Raw genomic sequence first — 23868 nt, forward strand, 5'->3', positions numbered from 1 at the left:
TCTGTTGCATTATGTATCGCAGGTTATACGGTAATGTGAGACTGGTAGGAAAGGTAAAAAGCTGATTTGAGCTTTTGTGCACATAAGAGCTTCAAAAGTTTCATATGATCGGCGTGTAGCGATCATGTAGCGCCATAATTTGCAGTCTAAGTAAGGAATTGCACTGATATCGCTCGATATGGAGTACGAAGACTAATGTGCCAATTCCCCTATTTCTTTGTTTGTTTATTGTTGTTGCTTAATAGTGTATTTGATGCAGTAGCTTCCTTGAAAGGAATGATATAATACACCACACATCATTTGAAACAGTACCACGTTTAACCAGTACCAATCAGGACTAAGTATCTACTTCAGCAGCCTGTCTTGCGTTCAGTCAACCAGACCCATCAATATACTTATAACAATGTAGATTTCCAATGATCTCATTACTACAGTAATTGTAGTGTGATGTATGTAGCAGTGTGCACACGGAAAAGTGGTAGACATTCGTAATGTCAAGTCGTTCAAGGAAACTATGACTGCGCAACTCCTTTACAAGTTTACCTAAACAGTTCTGATTTGAATATTTGTGGTCATGTAAGCTTGTCTTCTGCACATTCTGACTTGGTTTGATTCATCAAAATCTGCATATGGAAGCTAGGAATGTGAGAAGAATCAAAGAAGAAAGTGCCAGTTAGGCTACGAAAACGCTCTCATTTTTGTGAACAACCGTATGAAAAGGAACATCTATAATGCTGCCTGTTTCTTCTGCAATCTCTAGTTGGCCTTCCCAGTTCATTGTAGTAAAATACAAGCCACAAATAGGCCATGTAGCAGCGCAGCTCCTAAAGGAAAGCTCTCTCCTTGCACTAGGGGACGCGAACAACTCTGGCGAGGTACCTGACGAAGATGAGAGCAGCAACGAAGATGCCTCAATACCGACGGAAGAGAACAAGGACGCCATACTGCAACTGCTGTCGACACTAAAGCTTGGCATGGACCTTACAAAGGCATGTGTGCCACTGAATGCCATTATAGAGCTTGAAATGATGAAAGTATTCATGATTTCGCTGGAGCCAGCATTTCAACATGCTAAGCTGTCTTCATCAAGACTTGCATCAAGGCTAGGCTTGTGCGAATTGTGAAGTTTAGGTTCAAAGTTAATTCAAAGCGAATAATGATTTTGGTCGAATAATTTCAAATTTAATTCAAGTGGTGTGTATGACATATAAAAAAATGGGCATGGGCATATTTGTCATGACCTAACTAACCTGCTCAATATTTTTTTTTTAATTTAAAAAAAAATTGAAACAAGGCCTCTGTGCAAATAAATTTTTTCGGTTTAAAGGAAGTCGAAACGATTTTGAATAGTAGTAGGATTTGACTTTCGGTGCAATACAGGTGATAACCTGTAAAATATGTAACGTTTCAGAATTTACTACAATTAGAGCACGTAATCTCATATAACAAGCTTTTAAGCTTACAAAAAATTGATGAATCGATTTGCGGGTAATATGTTCATTTAACCTTGAAGTGGAGCTCCGCGGCAGTGCGGGTTCCTTGTGGATAGGTGTTTCCGTAGCTTAGCATCTAGCTACTGCAGTGAAACCACCTTTACAAGAGGGTTACATGTGGAACATTATACATCTATTTGTTCATTGCAAATGCTTTCAAATTTTCAAATAATTTAACTTTGAATCGAAGTGAATTTGAGTATGTTACAATTCGTTCAAATGTTCAAATCATTCGAATATTCGCACAAGCCTAATCAAGGGCTTGGTGTCAAATCATGAACATCAATGCCTTTGTCAATAATACTTGCCTTGACGAAGACTTGTTGACTCATTGACGTTGGTAACAATTCCTGCTTGAGGATCTTTTTGTCACTTCAAGCCTTAACCCAACCTGACCCTTAACTTCTGTCTTGCATGAAAATCACAGAGCTTGGTTACACGGCCGTGCGTCCAATTTCGTCTAGCTTCACTGGGTCCACTTACAAAGTGTCGTGCAGATTCATCCATTCGCTCATTTATCGAACATCACCTCTGCCAGATGGGAGGTGGCAATCCGCAGCTCGTCCTTGGCGGATCAGCTCTGGGCTGTCCATCAAGCCAGCGAGGCGGCTGAGGAGCTTGGCATCTCAGTCCCCACGTGGGAGCTGCCCACAACACAGTGATCTGTGTTTTGGAGGACCAAATAAAAGTTTATTCAATCCAATCTATGCACATAAATGGAAGAACGTGAGAATGGCTGTGCTGGTGTAGCTGCACACTAATTGCCTTCACTTGGAGCCATGTCGTATATTGAACTAGATTACAACTAAAGCTTGAGCACATTAGCAAGGTTTCACCACAAATGAAGTGACCAATAATTACACCAACAAACACTGTATCACAGAGTGCTTGGCGTTTCCTTCCGACCAGTCTGGTGATTGTACTCAACTGTAGTTAAATGCAGATGTGCGTTTCTGGCAGAACTTTCGAAGAGTCATTAAAAAGCCCCTGCCTCTTTCTGGAGGATGAATACTAAAACATGTTACAGGGGTAGCATAAACGCATACACAGGATCAATCACGTACAATCGCAAAATTACAAAGTACAATCGCAAGGTTCTGAGTCTTTCCTTCATCTCAAGTAAATGTCTCAAATTAACACTAACATCCCTTATTCACTGTTTTACTTGAACTACGAGACATTCTTTCATTTCACAGATTGAAAATAAAGACAGAGCACGTAAAATAGCCTTAAAGAAGGCTACTTGTTATAAAAAAAAACATGCAATGTGTTTCCAAGTGGTGGAATGCAAAACGTGCCCTTGTGGGATGAAAAAATAAATAATTTCACAATCACAAATTTAAAAATGCTCAGACACACACAGAGACATGACATGGAGCCTGTGATTTTTTTGTTTTGTGATTGTGTTCTCTGCGTTACGTTGTGTTCTCTGCGTTACGTTGTGTTCTCATTTGAGCGTCAGCATCATCATCATTGTTACAATGAGCTGTCATCTCTCCTGTCCACGGTTAATAGTATGTAGATTATACCTGAGTTACGCCGTGTCGTATGACTTACTGATGCAAACATATACGAACTCAGTGCTGCCCAAATTCTTCATTGTGCTCTCTCAGACAGAAAAAATGGGACATGTTTGGGACAGTCCACGGAAATTTCTTCTGTCTGGCTCTAGCGTAATGTTTTCCCGTTTTCCTCTGAATGTGCAGGTGGCACTTCCAAGCTATGTTCTAGAGCCCAGATCACTTCTTGAAGTGTACGCCGACTTCATGAGCTACCCTGACATGTTCCTGAGGTGAGCTGGAAATCTCAACTACCGCGAGTAACATGTTCTTTGTCATTCTGGCGGACATCCATTATGCAACAGCACCTAATTGCTTTTGAGTATTGATAGTCCCTGCACCTCCCCTGCTTTCTTTTTTTTTTGGGGGGGTGAGCATCAGAAGTAAAGTCACAATATACCAACATGTTCAATCATGCACTATTACAGTGGTGTCTTGATTATACGAATTTCAGGGGACCACACAAAAAAAGCGTTGTATAATCCGGGTGTCGTGTATTCGAAAAACTAAGATTATAGACTGACACTCAGTTCTGCCTAAAAAGCAGGTACAGACCGCCTGATAAGCCCACAGCACGACCTTGTGCCTCTGCAAGGAAGCTAGATTAAATTATTTTTGCCAGTGGCAGCTGATGACAGATTTACGTGGTTGGAGGACGTGCGAGCAAATCTTTATTCTCAACTTAAAAAAAAAATCGAATCCCATGCGCATCTTTCTACCAATAAACAGAGTTCAAAAATTGCCTGAGCGCGAGAACGAAACTTAAACCGCGTTGCCAACCGCGTTGCCAACAGCCTCCCGTCAGAAGAGTCAGACACAGTGTCATCGCCATCACATAATGGCGACGGACCACGAGTTTGCAAAGAATGCCTTCCTGCGCGACTAAGCTGTGCATGTTGCAATTTTTTGGCTTGTGAGGTTCAGCTGATGATGTCCCATTGTCGTTATTAACGTTGACGTCAAGTGAAAGTAATTTTTCACGGTGAAAACAGCTGCGCCGCGCCCTTATGTGTGCGCAAGCCTGTGATTGCGAGTGCGACTAAGGAAGGAGATCAGCTTTATGTTCACATGGAAAAGTTTTCACGGACCGAAAACGTAAAAATATCGGCTTTAATGCCAGCTGAAGCTAGTCTGTGTGGATAAGGCATGACTAGGTAACGACCCCGGATACATACGCACACGATCGAGGTATATGTAGAAGCCCATGAACTTTCAGGAGAATAAGTTTTCTATTCTAAGAAGACATGCCATATCTCTACTTTTCTACTCGTCAACCTAGGGAAATGCAAGCTCACATTTTGCACTCGTGACTATTTGGATGACATTTGATTCGAGTAAAGGTGTTTTTTTTTTTTTAAATTTTGGGCGAATCTGAAAGTCGTATGATGTGCGGTTTTTGTAAAACTGCATCATATAACCAAGGTTTTTAATATGCTACTTCGATGGGGATTTTACCGGGACCAAGCCAATTAGTCGCAAAATGTGTGTCATCGCAAAACCAAGGGGCATTTAATCGAAGTTCAACTGTAATTAGTGGCATGACCCTGTGAGCAGTCTAGGTTTAGGAATTACAGCAACTTAGTGAACTAATGCGTAGTGCATTCAAAAGTATAGAGTAGGAAAGGTGAAAATTATAAAAAGAAGTTAGTGTTGACATGTTACTCATAAAAACATGCAGGATATCTGGCACTTAAACTTCAAAATTTTAACTTAAGCCTGCTTAAATTCTACAACAGTCGTGCACACGGCGCAAACTATTATTTACTATGTACTTCTAGCACTTTTCAACGCTCCTTGATAATCAGCATCTCATTTGGGGTTTGGGCTGGATGAAACCCTAAAATTTTGTTCATGCTGTTTCCTGCCATTTTCGTCACTTCCGGCAATATCGTTTTTGGAGTCTATTAGTTTTGAAGGTGAGATAGGCCGTTAAGCTAATGCATGCTTCACAAAACCTATGTCGAGATCGACAGTGAGTTGATGTATTTTTGGTAAGGCTCAATGTTTTTCTTGAGTAGCGCTTTTTACATTTATCTTCACTGCTTGAGATGCAGGTTATAGTTATGGTGCGTTTTTTTTTTTTTCTGGATACCAGTTTTCGGTGTTGATGCAGAATGTGTGTGTAACGCTTGCACAGGGTAGCGGATGGCGAAACACCTGAGGAGAGGCTGGTCATGGTTACAGAATGGCTGCTGTGTTCACTCTATGCAACACGCAAGGTAAAGTTGTTGATAATGATTATGTCGGTTCAGTCTTTGAACTTTGATTAGGGGGTTAAGCAAATCCTATTTACTTGTTTCATAGTTATCAAGTATGACATACTTGTTTCTATATCAGCTAATCAAGTACTCCCTCGTCTACAGAATTTTGGCTCTACATGCTGCTTGGACTTCTTCTGCCAAAATGGATGAAAATTAAAGAGGTGTGCCCATTAAATGCAAACACTAAGGCGCTGTGTTGGTCTTTACCCGTCATTCACGCTTGCTCAACTGTACTTATAAGCCATATTCTATGAATTTTTTGCTCTTTGTGGGCTTTATATATATCGCAGGGCAGCAAGTTTTTCAATGGATCAAAGAAAACAAACTTAAAAAAAAATAAAGAGGGCTCTAAATTTGTTGGTACTAAATGACTAGGCATGGGCGTATATTCGATCACTTTGTATATTCGAACAAATATGACAGTATTCAATCCGCTTTGACATGAATTTAAATCGTTTGAAACTTTTAAGTGTTCGAAATGAACGAATTGGCGTATATTAAACTGCGCATCGCCTGCCTGCACAGGTAGTGCCACTTTGGCGCATTGTATTCACGTGATCGTGGGCTTACCCACTTTATCTTTAATAGTGCATGGTTGCGAGCTTGTTGGTAAGGCTTGATTGATGCGAAATAACATGAAAAACGAGGACCCATAAAAAACAAACAAGAACAAACACCTCGAAACAATTTGAAATCTGAAGTTGGGCGGCCAACTTACAATCGAAACCAAAACTAGAATTGCATTTGTAAGGCCGACTTCCAACTTGCCATTTCTTTTTCTTTGGCGACATGCTTCATGAAGACATGAAGCTAGGTTTAAACTATGTTACAGCTAGAATTATCAGTGGGGAATGTGAACGTTTGAGATAAACCATCAAGTGACGTTTGGGTTCTTTCTTGAATGTAGTACCTGGTAATTGTTTTTGTAAGTACCAAAGCTGTGGCTATTGTTTCTGTAATGATCCCCCTAATTTCCCATTCGTTTTTACTCATTATTCATTGTGTTAATTAAGGCCAATTTTGGTGACAGCAGCATTGTGATGATGTTTGAACCAGTTGGTGAAGATTGTGAATAAAAGAAAAAAAGAAAATTGTCGGTGAAGTAAAAGTTCCTGGGTCCCTCTTGTCTCGCATGTTACCAAAGGAAAGTAACTTATTACTAAGGGGACTGCGGACTTGGGAACCAAATCTGTGCTCCCCAAAGTGAGATGTCGAACCAACGATCCCAAGAACGGACCATTTGGAAAGTCAACTATTTGCTGACATTTTGCAGAGCCGGTCTGCCAGAAAACCATACAACCCTGTGCTTGGCGAGATGTTTCACTGCTCTTGGCAAGTGGCCGGGGTCAGTGACGTCGGTACACAAGTCACCTTTGTGGCGGAGCAGGTCTCCCACCACCCACCAGGTGCGTAGGTGCTTAGAAAAAATGCGTCTGATCCGCTCTGCGCATGCAGGGGAACTAACCCAAGGGGGTTAGGCCAAATCCAAAGCTCCTCCACATCAATCTCTCTTATAGCTACTGTATTATCTTAAAGCGTTTAAACCAAACTCACTTGCTCACTGAATCAATCAAATATCAATTAATCAATCTATCAATCATTTAATGATCGCACTAGTTGTAAAAACTAGGTGCGTAGGAATGCGTTCATCATTTATCAGTACGACGGCTCCATAAAGACAAAAGAAAAAACAAATGCGGAGAAAGATCAAACAAACAAACAAAACGGAGAAAGACATGGCAGGACGGGCACTGCATTATGTTTCCCTGTGTACTCGGCATGTTGTAAAATTTAGTCCTGAGTAACTTTCATGAACAAAAATATGCATTGCCAGCTAGCCCCTCATCATTTTCTGTCAAGCATTTGTGTTTCTTTGTTCTTGTCTTTGTGTAGCTGTTTCGTAATCAATTATTTAATTTTATTTGTGTAGCTGTTTCATAATCAATTAGTGCTATTGCACTGATTGATCATAAGTATAGCAGTGAACTGGTTAGTTGATCAATATTAATTTGCTAACTGATTGGTTGACTAACTGGCTGACTCATTCATCGATTCAGTGACTGGACGATTAAGCAGTCCAAAGGTTCAAACGGTTGGTGAATCGGTCTATTCACCGTCATTGGTTCAGTTTACCCATCTTCACTCATCAGTGAATACACCTGATAACAAGTCAACCATTTACTCAATCAGTCGTCCACTTTTTACAATAACGTTAAACATTAGTGACAGCAGTTTTATCAGTGTTTCTTGTCAAACATGCAGTTAGTGCCTTCTACGTGGAGTGCCTGGAGAAGCAGATGTGCCTTGAAGCATCACTTGGCATCAAATCTAACCTCATGGGAAATTACGTGGGGCTGCAGTTCATGGGTGAAGGCAAGTGTTCAGTGCAATATCCTTCATGTTCTCTGCTTTTTTTAATCTGTTGATTCCCGGCTGCGGCGGCTGCATTTTCGATGGTGGCGGAAATGTTGTAGGCCCGTGTACTCAGATTTGGGTGCACGTTAAAGAACCCCATGTGGTCAAAATTTCCGGAGTCCTCCATTACGGCGTCTCTCATAATCAAATGGTGGTTTTGGGACGTTAAACCCCACAAATCAATCAATCAACAACTTGCCATGGTGGGTCAGTTGCGATGGTGGTGTGCTGCTAAGCGCTACAACATCCAGCCCCTGCAACCGCACGTCCACTGCGATGTGGGTCACCGGTGGGCCACTGGCTGTGCTCCTCCTTTGCCATGATGTGATGATCATGCATCTGCTTGCTGATGCAATAAACTTGTCAAACATGAACGCAGAGGTTCGATTCTTGTTGCAAGAGGTTATAAATAATCAGAAGAAATTTTTTCTGGTGTTAGATGCCATGACCCACTGATGACCCACCATTGGTTCACGGCGCACCTGGGAGATGTGCAGAGTGGCCCATCTGTGGTTCACTCCGCACATAAAACGAGACCTCAAGAAAGCTTGCCGCAACGAACGTGTTAAAAAAACCAAGTGCCCCCCCCCCCCCCCCTTTAAAAACCAGCTTCACAATGTGAGAACTGTAGAAACTGCAGAGTAGAGCTGAAAATTCGCAAGCCTGCGTTGACGTGTGACTTGTGTTTGTCTGAGTTGAAACTATGGGTTTGCCTGTCTTTTTTTTTTTTGTGCTCGGCTTGCATCTGAGGTTTCTGAAGCTGAAGGTTACCTCGCATTCATTCAACTTCTTTTTATTACCTTAAACATCCCTCTAAGATGTGCTCACCGACGGTTCGCCTTTGCTTTGCTTCACCGTAAATCTGTGCCTAAGCCCCGCACTGGCATATTGCTGTTGCTTCGGTGGCTCTGACAAATCGCCCTTTGGCAGTGCTGGCGTTCATAGGGAAGTGTGGGCTGGCATTCCAAACATGCAACCGGCACTGTGTCAATAACTGTACAGAAAAGAAAATCTTCATTTTTGATGCAGTGGCACTTTATCTTGACCTCTTTTAGGATTGAGTTGACCTGTAGCACCTTCTTTCGACCTACTTTATAGAGTTACGCCAGGCGATGATACGAAATGACAAGCCCACGCCCCTTAAAGTGCTCTACTCCTCAAATGCCTGTGTACTGATAATTAGATGCATCCTAATTAAGTAAGCCTGGGTTGTTTGCGACCATGGCATTTCTGATAATTGTATCATGTTTTTATCTGTAAAGCAACAGTAATTTCATATACTCTGTTTGACACAGAAGACCTGAGCAAGGTTATTTCAAATGAGAGCTTTTTGCAAACAAAGCCCTCTTGCAAACAATGCCCTCTTGTAGACAAAGCCCTCTTTTGCAAGTAAAGCTCTCGCTGTCCTTTCAGTGGAGCTACGCCTGTTGAACTTGGGTGAAGTGTACAGTATTGGACTGCCCACCATGTATTGGCGGTCCTTGCTCAGCGAACCGTACATTGAGCTGGGTGGTCGAGTCACAGTTGCATGCGGTGATGCCGTTGCACCCATAACATTCCACACAAAAGTGAGTATTGTCATCATTCCTCGTAACTTGTCATCACCATCGTTTTGTCGGTTTATTTTCGCTAAACCAGAACAACTCCTTCGAAGCACTTGTCTCTGTTTATTTGCACTTTTCATCAGATGACTCACAGGCATCAGTTACAAAGATGTTAGTTCCCCAAGTTATGTGCCTCGTCAGCCACATTTACTCACTGGCATTCATTCTACTATATACTGGTAAATGCACTGTTGGAATGAAACATCTGCAGATACGCTTCTGAATGTCAACCACTACTATAATGCATTAATTTTAGGTACTTTTCCCAATTTGTGCAGATGGTTCGGCTTATCTAGATTAAAACATGACACTAGCAACTTAGAAGATATCTGCCACACAAGAATCAAAATTTTTACATAGCTATTTTTATGTTCACATTTTTAAAGTAGGTAGTTTCATGAAGTTTCATCAGATGCTGGAATAGTGACATTTTATGATTCTTCAGCCGTTCTTTTCTCGGAAAGTTTTTTAGCAGCACTTTATGGCGTAAACTTAATGGTTACTGTAATGGGGTGGCAAACCTAGTCAAGCCCAACATAGCTTTTCCTTCCGTTAGGGTCTGCTCTTTGAAGTAATAAATAAATAAATTGATTGATTGATTGATCGATCTTTGTATTTTACTTCTTGCCTATTTTAGCCGTTCTATGGAGGCAAGCTTCACTGTGTCTCTGGCGAAGTCAAATCTGCCACAGGTGAGATGGTGTGCAAGGTCTCGGGCGAGTGGGACACGAAACTGGAGCTGCAGTACACGGATGTGAGTTTCGTTGGGTCCGTGAAATTTCCTCAGTTTGACTTTATTTGAAAAAGAGTCTTAGCATCTTCACTTCCTGTCCATTCAATGACACACTTTGAAAGCCATTTCTTGGCTATTTATTGTACTTCAATGTGATCTCATCAACTGGAGCCTTAATGATCACACAGTTATGTTCCAATTAAGGGGGACATGAAGATAGCCGCAGATATATTTAACATGATAGTGTTTAAAAGCTCGTTTCGCAGCAATTCTGGCATCGGGGTGGTTGGTTGTGAGTGAAAAAACATCATCTTGTACGTGACAAAAAAAAAAAGATGCAAATAAAACAAATGATAAAAATTTTCAGCAGATCCCTTATACTTTGGAAATCGATGTTATCCGAAGCATATACGTGCAAGCTGACTGTGTTATAATTTTTTATTGAGCGAAAGGTTAACGAATTTCTGCTATCGATATGCACAAATGGACGCACAGACATACATTGAACAGCCACATATGTTTTATATCAACAGTTGTCTACAGTTGTGTAACGACGCCAACAGCAACATGGATATTAGTGATAGTGACACCAGAAGCGGTGAGCTAATATAAAGCACTTCTGCTCGCGAGGATTGTAGCCTTGGACACTGGTATGTGAATAAACTTTAGCAGACGACACCTGACTATGATTGTGGCGGGTAAGCAAAAAGAAATGCTTGCATTTAAAAGAACGTGGCTGATCTCCCTTGTTAGGAATCAGTATAACACAAAAGTGAAACGTATCTTCACAGAGGTAGTTGAGCGTTTATTGTTCATTGTTCCGCCACAAGGGCAAAGGTATGAATGCTACAGCTACTAATTGTGAAGTCTCGTGAAGAGCGACAAGCCGCTGGAAACTTGCAGCGCGCACTTCAAGCAGAAAGCACGCACAAAATGAGCATACCCAGGATGAACGGGGAGTAACAACTGTCACAGCTTAACACTTAAAGCGTGCTGTTCAAATAGAAAGAAAGACGCATGAAATTAACGCACAAGTATTCACAGGACAAGCATGACCAACTGCCACAGTTCTTGCTTCTTTGCCTGTGAGCAGCGTGCTCCTTTTGTAAACACGGCCGCGGCAGCAAAAGAAGTGACCTTTGACCTCTCCCGAAACATGAGTCTGATAAGCGTGCGCACAGCAGAGACCACTCTCTGTGGAGGTGGCGCTTACCGAAAAGCGAGAAGTAACGACCTTTAGAGCACACTCAATGCAAGCTTGTTGCGCCATCTCGCTAATAAAGATAAAAACGCGCTGAAGATACGGAGCTCCAAGGACCGCCATACGCTGTATGGTGTGTATAAATGGCTAGCTGTTAACAGGTTTGACAACGTATGCTCCGTGGCTTAGTCGCTAGCACTGTGCGCTGCAAATCTTGAGGTCGCTGGTTCAATACCCGTAACAGAACCTTTCTTTCATGTTTTTAAAGACGATTGATATATTAAAAATACTTCAACACAAAAATTTTGGTCTGTCTGTCTATCAACCGAAACGGCTTAAGTTCAACCACTTCCTCAGTGCCCATCAATCTTCATCTAGTTCTGCGTTCATACTTGTGCCCATCATCAATTAAAAGCGAATGTTGCGTATCAGAGGCCCAATATCGTTTCGTCAATATTCTGTAGTGGGTTTCTTTGCACTAGAAAAGACATACGTAAGTAATTATAAGGACCATAGAGTTTATTACGCTGCGCTGACAATGCTACGCTACGCACGAAAAGCGGGATGTTTTCTACGCTTTGTTAAGACAATAGGTGCTGTCACCGACCCATGGCCTTGCATTCTACAAAATTAGGACCTCTGAGATTGCACGCGCACGCTGCCCGCTCGGTATATCGGAGGTGATCCCTTCGTTTTTCAAGATAACTGCCAGATGGCGCTCATGTCTCATACAGCACCTCCAGAATCCCATTCACCAATTTTCTCGTGCAGAACATCAGATAAACTTTTTATTGATTCTCTCTAGATGGATGACTATCGTCTTTCGATGACATTTGCAGTCAAACGTGCAGCAATGGGACCAATTTGTTTCTCTGTGTTTTCTTATCATACATTTCACGTCATATTCATGACGGAAATGCATCAGCGGAGCCGTGGTGAACTTCGGCATAATACTCTTTCGTGTTGAAAATTCTGGGTCTGAGTAGGGCAGTGTTATGGCAACGGCAATATCATTAAAAAGCGACACATACACTCAAACCTCATTTTAATGAAGCTTTATCTTACATGAAAAGAGGTTCGTTATATCATAAAATTTGATATAAAGGTTTTTTCCTAACACTATTTACTGGAAAACTATTTTTCATTTACTTTGTTATAACTGATGTTTCGTTATATCTGTGTTTATTATATTGAGGTTTCAGTGTAAATGTGAACGTCCCCATTCCTATGACTTTTCACTGTAGCATTATGCCAATTGTGTGTGCTCTCCTGGTCTCGCAGGGGCGCTCTAAAGAGTGGAACATCTCAGAATTGAAGCGACAACCGAAGCGCTGTCGACCTATCGACTCTCAAGACAACTTCGAGTCACGGCGTCTGTGGCAGCCCGTCACCCAAGCGCTGCGCTCTGGGAACACAATGCTGGCATCCCATCACAAGTGCCAGGTGAGGCACCGGGGTCCACTTGTAATTTGTCGTCGTCACCAGCCTGACTATGCCCACTCAGGCGTAAAGGTCTCGCTAATGTTTTACCGATCAACTGGGTCCTGTGCTTGCCGCTTCCACTTTATGCCTGCCCAACTTCTTGCCTCCCCCGCACACCCTTGCTTTCTTTCGGAATCCTGTCTGTTACTCTTCATTAATAGTGGTTATCATGCTTGTATTGGGTCGTAATGCCGAGCATCGTATGTCTTCATTTTTCTTGGAATCCTGTCTATATCATCTGTCTTTATCATCATCTCTGTTTTTTCTGCGCTGTAGACTACAGATTTTTATACATAAAGCCCGTGGATGTGAACTATTGGTTTTCAACATGCAAGCGATTTTCAGATGCACTAATTGGCTGATGGAACATTAATCCCTTCATTCACATATTTCAGCTAAGTGTTCAGGCGGTCTCGTTACTTGAGTATCATACTTAAAACGCATTTAATATATGGCAAAACAAGTTTGAATTTGTAAAATTGGTATTTCTATCACATTGGGCCAGGGACATCACAATTTCAAAAGCTGTTTCATTCTTTCTTACATTTAGTATCTTTGTTGAACATAATACCTGTACATCCGAGAAGTGCGCAGTACGGTGCCTGCTATGCCATAAATGCTTGTGCTGCTTTAACCTTTGAACATTCATTCGAGTCTTTTCTTTTCCTTTCGAATCCTTACTTTCAACAGATTGAAGAGAGATTGCATGAGCAGTCGTGTGGAAAGGGGGATCCTGAGCAAGGAGAGATGGCGCAGCAGACGCATGATGCCAAGGTGAGCTTTTCTAGTTTTAAGGACGGTAGTCTTTCTTGGGGACCTCCGACGCAAAAATTTTGGTCTGTCTGTCCATTTGTCTGTCTGTCCACCTTTAACGATACCGGTACTCTAAATGACACCAGCCGATACCCCCAAATGGCCGACCTCATCTGCAGCGCCCACCAATATTGCTCAAGATTCAGCGTTCATACTTGTGTGATTCTCAATTAAAAAGCAAATATTTCGCATATCTGAGGCACCATAACAACACGAATATATTCTGTATGTGCGTCTTTTACTAGAAAAGGCATACATAAGTAATTCTAATGACCGTTGCTTTTATCATGCTGCACTAACCATGCAACGCTTGCACGAAAAGGCAAGTGTTTCCAATGCTTTGCTAAGACGACACGGTGGTGGCACCTACCCATCGCCTTGCGTTCTACACGTTATCGCCTCTGAGACGAGCGCGCACGCCCGTCTCAAAGCCGCACGCTTCGTTTTCCAAGAAAACTGCCAGATAGCGCTCATGTCTCACGTGTGACGTGACTTGATGCGTTCGTTCGCCTCCACTGCACGCCCGAGGCACTCTAACGCAGTGCCTCCGGAATACCATTCACCGATTTTCTTGCGCAGAACATTAAATAAACGTTTTGTTCACTCTCTCCAGGTGCAAGACTATCGTCTTTCGACGACATTTGCAGATTAACATGCAGATACGGGGCCAATTTTTATTTGAGAGCCGTCTGAATTCTTATGCAGTTATGCGGAGCAAACGGCATGAAGGTCTATGGACTAAGAGAACACGGTAGTTATGCTCTTCGTCTGGAGTTATTTGCGTCTTTCGATCAGTGCACCTATATAAGAATGTCTCACCATAGAGCCAAAGTAGAATCGTTATTGAAGTCAATCTGGACATAAACGAGTACTCATGACTAGAGGCCGGATTTTCGGGCATTAAACAGAACGCATTTCAGGTGTCCAACATGGGCGGACAAAACAAAATTATAGGCCTGCAATCTCCCAGACATAGGCACCATAAAGATTGGCATAAATGCAAATGATTTCAAAAGAAAGACATGCGCAACTTGTTATTAGGACAGGAAAGCAAAAGATGCATTGTTTATGATGGCACAAGCCAACCAGCAGTTGAAAAAATATTGTTCTTTATGCCGCACAGCTCACAGAAACTGTCTGTCCCATTATTTTGTAGTATGGCGAGTATGGTCCACTATTGTATCAATACACTCCTGGGTGTGTCTCTTCCACATGGCTGAGAAGGCCAGAGCAGGAGCAGATAAGCTGACCGCTAGGGGACCAGAAGGCAGGAGTGCCTCAAGTTGGCTTGGTCCAATTGCATAGGGCCAATTTGTCCCTTGGCAGTAAACACATTATAAGGTATATTGCAAAAGAAACGAAAGCTGCAAGCATGCCACATTTTCTTTCTTCTCCTTCTTTTGAATTTTCTTTCCCCTGAAAGCTCTCTGTGGTTTCGCATTTGCCTACCGCTGGTGCCATGTCAGCACAAATGGCGCATTCTAACTGGTGCGTCCCACTTCACTGCTGCCAGTGGTCATTTCCTAAAAGCAGGTTGAGCAGCAGGGCTAGGTTGAACGTCTAGACTTCCAAACAGTCAGTGTTGCCCGATAACGTGAATAAAGGTCTCAAACTGCACTCGAGAGCTAGGCTTGAGGCTAAGTAGTGTTTCTATAAGCACAGATTTCAAAAACGGGCATTTATAGGCACTTGTGGGCATTTAGGCACAAGACAGAAAATAGAAATTTATAGGCACCATGAAAACACACTGTGCATCATTTCATCGTCTTTCTTAGTCTATGTCTTTTCCTTGCACTAAAAGTTTTCACAATGTTTCACCACTAACAAGCCCATTAGTCTTGCATCCTTTCAATCATAAAAGCCCTTGTTAACCCCTAATTCATGCATGCTTGTACTATATATAAAATTGGCGCGATAGAAGTGCGAGGAACAAAAACGAATTTGCCTCAAATTCCATCTCTACTCATGACACAATGGCTAGCTGACTTGTCTATACCAATGATGTTGGTGTTTATACTGAGTAAATATTTCTGCAACAACTTACAGAACTCGTGCAAAAATTTTATAGGAGAGCAAAAGCACAGGATGATATGTGGAATAAACTGTACTTAAATAAATAAAAAATAAATACCATGTTTCTTTGTTACCTTAATATATTGGAAAGTTGGGCTTAAAAGCTGAAAAGTCAGAAATTTAATTCTGGGTTTTTACGTGCTGAAGGTGCAATATGGTTATGAGGGGTGATATCAAAACTGTCAGTGAAAGGATTCTCAGTGGACGTAAGACTTTCACTCAAATAAAAAAAGTAATAGTAATAATAACAACAACATCTAAAGAGTGCTGCTTCTTGGGTGAGTTGGAAATTCATAGTTTAATAAAATATTTGTGGCGCAACTCTGACAAGGAAAGAAAAGGAGGAGACAGGATATGGCGCCAGATACTGGTGCCTCTTTCCTTGTCTGAGTTGCGCCACAATGATTTTATTAAACAACACCTTCGTTTTCCTTTTGTTGGTTACCAAATATTGTCGATCTGCTGTAGCTGTTGTTGTTGCTATTACCGTTTTCCACGCTTTATATATGACAAAATATTGAACTGTCCAGACTGACTGTAAACCCCTCCCCCACTGTAATGCCTCTGGCGCTGTGGGTACTAAATAAATAAATAAATAAATAAATAAATAAATAAATAAATATGTTTATCAAGACAACCAATTGTGGCTAATTTGGGGTCCCTGACAAAGAGGAAGTTACAAACGATTTCGTGGTATGCACAATGACATTGCCTACTGCAACGTAAAAATGAACTAGATGCTAATAGAATTGCTAAGAAAAAATGTATAGCATAAATTATGATACAAACTATAGCAAGGCAGGGCCTTGTAGTCATATAATATCATTAAAAGTATTAGAAGCATTCCATTAAAGATAGTATGGGCTGGAATAAATGTGTTTTTATTCTTTATGGAGTGTTATATGTCGATGGTAAGCTTATTTCAGGTTTTAGCTATTGACAACCTTACTGACGTGCGTTGTGGCCATCGTATAGGTTGTTAGGTTTTGATAAATTAAAAATCGCTATGCGCTGCTTCTCTTTGCCAATACCATAATTGAGGAAATAGGTGATTAGAACTTCTTGTTGACATACTTACATAGGACTCTTCTTTCCTGATATTCTTTTCCTTTACCCATTTCCCCAGTTACACCTTAAGTTACTATTTGAAAACATTTACTCAAGCATCAATATAACGAATACAGATATAACAAATTATTGCTTATAAGCAAGTAAGTGGAGAATAGCTTTGTCATTAATAGTGTTGCAAATATATGTATGTAATGAAAGTTTTTATATAATGAAGTGTTTTTGTGGCAGATGTGATTTCGTTATAATGAGGTGTGAGTGTATATTTCCTGTCTGTTTTCTTGATTCTCTAGCTTTTCCGACTTGAAGGAAATGTCTGGAAGTACAAGTACCCTCTGGGAAAACCAAGCTAGTCTTCACAAAACCTGCGGACGAAAGGGAATCACAGGGCATCCCGCACAGGTGCTACAGAACGATGAGAAGAGGCACTGCAGCAGGTCGTTGACAGCGACAACACCGCGAGATGCTTCCTTGTAGGCAAACATCTAAACCTCCCCTGCACAGAGCAGCAGCGCTAACCCTTCGCAAGGATCAGGCCTGGCTGTCGACTTGCGGAGTGCGGAGTGGGCTGCTCATTCAGAGTTGTTCAGGCTGCTTGTGTGACCACGGAGACGATGTCATCCGTTTCGCCATGTAAAAAAAGAAAGTGACGCTCTTTTTCCTTTAAAACTGCGTGATCACTGCAGGTATGTTGTACAATAATAACACAGGAAAATGTGAGTATTGTAATATGACTATGTATTTTGAAAACGAAAATTTTTATTAAGAAAATAAATGAATAAAACAATTTTGCAATGAAAGAGCTATGCGTGGTGTGTGTGAATGTGCACAACACAATAAAAAATTGCACCATCTCTTAACAAACGGAACAATGAGTTCCATATGAAGCACTGCATGGGTTGACTTAAAGTTTCATTCATCATGGGCATCTTGCCCAATTTTCATGCGTCTTTTAAAACGTCCTTTTAACTGTTCTTTTTAGTAGGAAATGGTGTAATTTTTTTTTTAACAGCCAAGCCATTCTTGGTGGAGCCTTTCACGTCTGGGGACCGATGTAGATTGTTTAGTGGGATTTGCCCACAGAAAGTAGGTAAATCCCGCTCTTTCCTGCACTCCCTCGTCACACAAGAGTTTCCAAGGGTTTCAGTTTGCTACACGCTATGCCATGCAGCCAAGACACCCCAAAATCATGTGGTCTTCTTCAGTCTATCGGGTGCTAGGACAGTCTCTGAGCTTGTTTCTCTGTGTGCCTTCATGTGTAACAATATTTACTCAGCCTTGTGTCAACATGTAGAAATAGAGCGATGACAACTAAAATTATACTTTTTATTTGCCTGGTGCGCATGTCATGTTGCCCAAAGAGAACGAAACTGGCCAGGAGTTGTGTTTGTAAAACCATAAGCCTTTTACTTAAAGATCCTGCCGCCCTGTTCTTGGCCGATCTCCCTTTGTGGGTGTGCGCCAGAATAACAAGGATCATCATCATCATCAACGGCGGGTGGCGACTGGGCGGGCCTGAGGTCGTCCCTGCTGGTGTCTGAGTTGACCCTTGTGAGGCGGTGCCCGCAGCTGTCGCCACCGCGTCAGCAGCTAACGCACAGAGGGCCTCCAAAATTGCTGGACGCGAGAGTGAGTCGTCTTCTCTTCATACAAGGGCTCACTTGTGTCTTTGTTGGTACGATCGAAGTATCCTAAGAATTTAGCGCACACTGGCGAAGACGAAGCAAGACGAATGGGGACGCACACAAGTGCACGTACGTCACATTCGGGAACGACAGGGTCGAGAACTGCCATGTTTATCAACATATGTGGCTGCCTCGAAACGTAGTCCGCGGGAGCTTCTCAACGGCGAGATTTGGTCTTCGGCCGCGCTATCGGCGTCATCGCCATGACTTTTTCGCCATTTTCGAATGCAGAACAAGAAGTGGAGCTTCTGCTTTTAACAAGGCACAGCCACGCATTAGAATGTTTAGTTTTCCCGCGAAGATTGCAAATCAGTGCGCGCGAATAAGGATGAAGGCGCCGTATCGCTTGGCTGGCGCACGCTAACCGGGAAAGCCTAAAGAAAGAGAAATACATCTGTGCCTGCAGTCTTCACTTCATCACAGGTAAAGGTATTTTCGAATTAAGTCCAGGTTTATCACGCTTACTGACGTGATCGCGTCGCTTCTTTAGAATCTTATCAAAATTCTTAGTGATGACGACCTTTTTCTCTTGAATAACCATGTCTCGTGTTATATATGAGGTCCAATGGTGCAAAATATGTGAGCCTGTCTTCTTTCATAGGACAACCAGGGAATTTAAGGCACGACGTGAACCCGGACAACATCCTTGTTCGCGCGCACCGATTTGTAATAATCACGAAAAAACTAAATATTTTAGCGTGTAGCAGCGCCTTGCTTTTTGAAGCAAAAGTTCTATTTCTTGTTCTGCATTCAAAAATGGCAGAAATAAGTCGTGGTTAAGCCGGTAGCACGACCAAAGACCAGCTGCATATAACTGTTGAAAAACATGGCAGTTCTCGGTCATCTCGTTCCCAGATGTGACGTACGTGCAACCTATGTATAGGAGTTGCAGGGTTACTCTAAAGTGGTACTAACACAAAATTTCGTGGCCGAGATAGTCGGCGGCTTCGTTTGCCGTGAACATTCGTATATCACCTGCAAAATATCAAAAGCGAATATACCTTGGAAGCTATTTTAAATTAATTTTGAAGTTTGCGTGAGTGCTCGACTACATTGTGCCGATAGTTATAGTGCGAGAACACGACGACGACAAAGAGACAAGAAGGACACGAGCGCTCTTGTCTCTTTGTCGTCGTTCTGTTCTCGCGCTATAACTATCGTCATGTCATACCAACTAGCCCAAACTGCTACACTTCTAAGTTCCATTGTGCCAGTGACATAGTGAAAATCCCCAAAGGGGACCCTTTTGGGCATACCTCATGCTTTGGAGACCCCCTAGTTCCTTCACGTCCCCATGCGTCACCATGCCGTTGTCAATAAAACAAGTTATGATGGCGTCATAGCCGTCATTTTTCTTTTGCCGTGTTCTCGCAGTCGGCGGCTGGAAACAACAAGTGCGCTGCCGTGGCACATGCTTTGAAAGTTTCTGTTTGGCGACAATGTAGTCTCAGTAATTCTCGATGCGTACTGCGCGGAAATGTGTCACAGTTCTGTGTGTTGACGTAGTCGAGAGCTGCACACGCTAGGTGGCGATCGAGAGTTGCACCCGGTGGATTTTCGTTTTTAAAGCTCTCTCGACTGAAACTGGTCGATAATGATGGACCTGTAGTTATCTACCGCATGCTGCAGTGAACAATGTGTCGTGTCGTGACTAACAGGCCTTCAGCAACACATCGCGGCAGCAAAACACGTGACCAAACTTGTGTCAGTTAACGGTAGAGATATTATGAAACAGAATCGTTTTATGAAAGATAGGATGGCTTTGTATGGCTCTCCAAAGAGAAGACAGCTATGTGGTGGTAGCTCGTAGATATTAAAGACTGATTGCTAAAGGATACTACCACTTGCATATTTCGAGCCTTTATCTCTCCACTGAACTTTTCCGTAATATAAACATTTCATTCACCTCCTACGTTTATACCATTGTAAGCATCCCGGGATTCCATTTGTCAACACAGGAGCAGCAGAAACGACTTGAGCTCCCTACAGGCACCACTCTCTGATTGAGTACTAAATCAACCAATCGCTCGTGGCACCACTCCTCATCGTTCAAGATGGCCGCCCCACCACGTCCCCCCGTGGGACCACAGCCTGGTGTCGCTACTTCTGTGGGCGTTCGCCCTGTGGCACCGTATCCTGTTCCGCCACCTGGTCACTCAGGAGCACCTCCTGCTGTTTTACCGCTAGGTCATCCAGGAGCCCCTCCTGCGTCTTTGCCACCAGGCCACCCAGGAGTGCCTCCTGCGTCTTTGCCACCGGGTTACCCTAGAGCGCCTCTTGCTCCTTTACCACCGGGTCACCCTAGAGTGCCTCCAGCTGCTTTGCCACCAGGCCACCCGGGAGTGTCTCTGGCTGCTTTACCACCCATGGGTCTCCCGGGGGCACCTCCGGCTGCTTTACCACCGGGTCTTCAAGGGGCGCCTCCGGGTTCTTTGCAACCGGGGCACCCAGGAGCGCCTCCTGCTTTTTTACCACCAGGTCACCCCGGAGCGCCTCCTGCTCCTTTACCACCAGGCCACCCAGATGCGCATTCACCACCTGAAACACCGCCGCTAGGCTCCGCACCACCAGGTAATCCAGAAGCGTCTTCCTCTGCCTCAACGCAGCCAGCGCAGCCATTGCCGCATGCTGCCGTGTCACCGCCCACTGCCGCAGCACCACCGGCTCCAGCTGCTACGCTGCAACCTCCTGAACCTCAACCTGTTGCATTGCGGGCACCTGCGCAAAAGGCCCATCTTGCTGCGCCAAAGCAGTACACTGCGCAGACGGCAGGACAGATACCCTGCACGTGTGCGGTAGCAACGGTCGAGAGTGCGCCTTCCGACCCTTTGAAGAGAGAATACGTTACAGCTGTGAGGGCGTACGAGGAGCAAGTTGGCGCCAACATTGTGCGTGGCAAGATGTTTGTCGAGAGCTTGCCCATGAACCGCAGCGTTCCCCCCACAGGAATGTTACCCGGGATGGTTCCAGGAATGACACGACCAGGAATGGAGTGCGGCTATAATATGGCGATGGGAGCCGGCGGGCCTTGCCGAAACGGCCAACAGATGCCTATGGGTGGTAGCTTCAGAGCCTCTCCATTGAGCATACAGCAAAACCGTGAGGACTTCGAGAATATGATGAACTATAGCGGAAGAGTGGATTTCGCACGGTTGGAGGAGATGGGACCCCAAGTTCGAAGGCTGCTGGATATGGGAAGCCAAATTGACCAAATAATGGACATGATCCGAAGGGCCGAGGGGTCCCCGATAATCATGGGATCGGATTCCGTCGGAGGGTATAGAGGTCCCGCAGCGGGCTTCGGAGGGTCACCACCAATGATATCGGGTGGTGGTTTCGGGGTGCCGATGCCAGGCGGCTACGGGGGACCCATGATGCCACCTTACGGCGCACCACCAATAATGGTGGGTAGTGGTTTCGGCCTGCCGATGCCAGGTGGCTATGGCGGACCTATGATGCGACCTTACGGTGCACCAATGCCTGACATGACGAGCGCTTATAGCGCAGAACGTTTCCTGGGAGGATATAAAAGGCCTGCTATGAATCCCCGCATGTCTGGTTCCACCGACTGGCGAAGAGACGATCCGACGGAACTCGGAAGGCGAACAATGTCGAGGGAGAGCACCAGGCCTCCGAGGGACGAATACACCGAGGACAGCAGGCTGCTTCCCAAGCAGTCTATGAGCAGGGCTTCAGACTTGCTACAGAAAATTAAGGAGGAAATCGACGAGCATCGCGCCGAGACAGTGCTCAAGAAGATTCGCCGAGACGTCCTGACGATGGACGCTGAAGATGACGTAGGCCGTGGAGCTACAGCGAGGAGAATCAGTATATCCCCGGAAATGGGTAAAATGACATCACGCACCTCCATGGGACCATGCGACGACTGGGACTACAGGGAGAGGAGGTCTCCGAGACCGATGCGAAGAACCTCGCGACACCATAAGTCCTCATCGTCTTCCTCTTCATCTACTTCATCTCATGGCAAGCCTCTCAAACAGCGTTTGCACAAGTCCAAGGACAGCAAAGGCGAACGCCGCAAGTCCCAAGGAAAGAAGAGGAGGGAGTCCGCACCCGCTAAGAACGGCTCCTCAGCGTCGTCTTCATCCTCTTCATCTGGTCGACGCTCGCCCCGCAACAAAGGCGACAAGTCCATCAAGTTTGTCAGGCAGGTGACCGAGCGGCTTAGCTTGGAGTCATCCGCTGACGAAGACCCCGTGGCAGTCATGAACGAATTACACCAGAAGTACTTGCTGATCGCGCGACCAGGAAGCCGCGCCGCGATAAACGAGCCCGGGGTTCTCAGGTCGGGCTGTCCCTTTCTCAAGGCGGTGGGCGTCGGCTCTAGGGAGAAAGGTGCAATGCGGACGCAGTCGAAGGCCTTCGGAGGTAGCGTATTAAATTACGGGACAGATAGACAGCCATAGTAGATGTCGGCTGGCGGCGTGTTGAACCGGCATTATAGAGCCAGCCCACAGGCTTGGCAACAGAGTCCAAGAACAAAAGGCGTGTATTTGTTATCGCAAATATAGTATGTACAAATACGACTTGCTGCGGTGAAGTGGATGCTTTAATGGCAGACATCCGTGCTTGCATGTGCAATTTACTAAACGCTAACTATGTTTACTTTGCGGTGACACTATTCGGGCCATTGTTGAAATTCAGCGAATAAGTCTCCATCTTGTCAACACCAATTACCAATAAGATTGCTGGGGTGCCTCTTCACGGTGCAATATGTTTCATTATATATATATATATATATATATATATATATATATATATATATATATATATGAAAGAATTTGTAAGAATATAATATTGGTTTCATGAAAGTAGAAGATGCATAGGTTCCAGCTGGCAATGTATTGTGTATAAGAAAGCCAGCAATTCGATATGTAAATCATTGCAGTTATATGTATATCCTGTCTGATTTCAATTTAATAAAGGCATAACGAGTGCGTTTTAATTTGTTCCCTATCTAACACGTTTAAACCACGATGTTGAACACCGCAAGTGTGTACCTGAAAAGAAAACGGTATAGGTGCCGTCACACGACAAGAACATACATGTACAGTGGAGTTGAACAATTTGTACGATCAATTAGACGTATGAAGATAACGTTGTAGATGTTCGATCGAATTGAAACCCATCACTGGACTGTGGTCTTGTCTCTAGATCGCTGTACTGTCATCCTCGATCGCTCTCAGATAAAGCTGGCGTAGTAACGAGTAGCGTTGGAAATCAATCTTCTCCATCGTTCTCAACAGCAAGCAACAATTTCATTAATCGTGGGACAGAACCGGGTCGGCAGTGGAGGGAGACGGAGGCGTACTGGAGTCGGCCACGCAAATGTGACGGTGGACACACGCGCCCACACACGTTTAGAATCGCATCCACGTAGGCATGGCGGGTGTTCAGGAGCTAGCTCACACAAAGGTGCCCATAGTAAAAAGAAAATACAAATCCATTTCTTGTCTTCAG

General features: G+C 43.8%; 2 protein-coding genes across 6 annotated transcripts in view; both read left to right on the top strand.

The window, feature by feature from the left end:
* LOC142774644 (oxysterol-binding protein-related protein 11-like) overlaps positions 1-17502 on the top strand; it is a 39721-nt gene extending 22219 nt beyond the window's left edge. For 4 of the 5 annotated variants that reach the window (XM_075875245.1, XM_075875246.1, XM_075875242.1 and 1 more), the window contains exons 12-21: positions 850-989; positions 3200-3285; positions 5190-5271; positions 6587-6719; positions 7576-7686; positions 9142-9296; positions 9970-10086; positions 12548-12709; positions 13439-13522; positions 16996-17502. In XM_075875245.1, the coding sequence (XP_075731360.1) occupies positions 850-989; positions 3200-3285; positions 5190-5271; positions 6587-6719; positions 7576-7686; positions 9142-9296; positions 9970-10086; positions 12548-12709; positions 13439-13522; positions 16996-17055 (1130 nt within the window). In that variant the 3' untranslated portion in view covers positions 17056-17502. The remainder of the gene's footprint in view (positions 1-849; positions 990-3199; positions 3286-5189; positions 5272-6586; positions 6720-7575; positions 7687-9141; positions 9297-9969; positions 10087-12547; positions 12710-13438; positions 13523-16995) is intronic. The other variant, XM_075875243.1, reaches the window with a different exon arrangement.
* A 615-nt stretch (positions 17503-18117) lies between these two features.
* LOC142774643 (uncharacterized) lies at positions 18118-22939 on the top strand. Its single transcript, XM_075875241.1, has 2 exons — positions 18118-18331; positions 20346-22939. Exon 2 carries the CDS (start codon positions 20442-20444, stop codon positions 22812-22814), a length of 2373 nt encoding a protein of 790 aa, XP_075731356.1. The 5' UTR covers positions 18118-18331; positions 20346-20441; the 3' UTR covers positions 22815-22939.
* Positions 22940-23868: the final 929 nt, after the last annotated feature.

This window comes from Rhipicephalus microplus, chromosome 10 (assembly GCF_043290135.1).
Source record: "Rhipicephalus microplus isolate Deutch F79 chromosome 10, USDA_Rmic, whole genome shotgun sequence".
In the NCBI taxonomy this organism is placed as follows: domain Eukaryota; kingdom Metazoa; phylum Arthropoda; class Arachnida; order Ixodida; family Ixodidae; genus Rhipicephalus; species Rhipicephalus microplus.

What these genes read in the sequence shown, in the direction of transcription:
- LOC142774643 (XM_075875241.1), top strand. Translation starts at nt 20,442, where the DNA reads ATGGCCGCCCCACCACGTCCCCCCGTGGGACCACAGCCTGGTGTCGCT.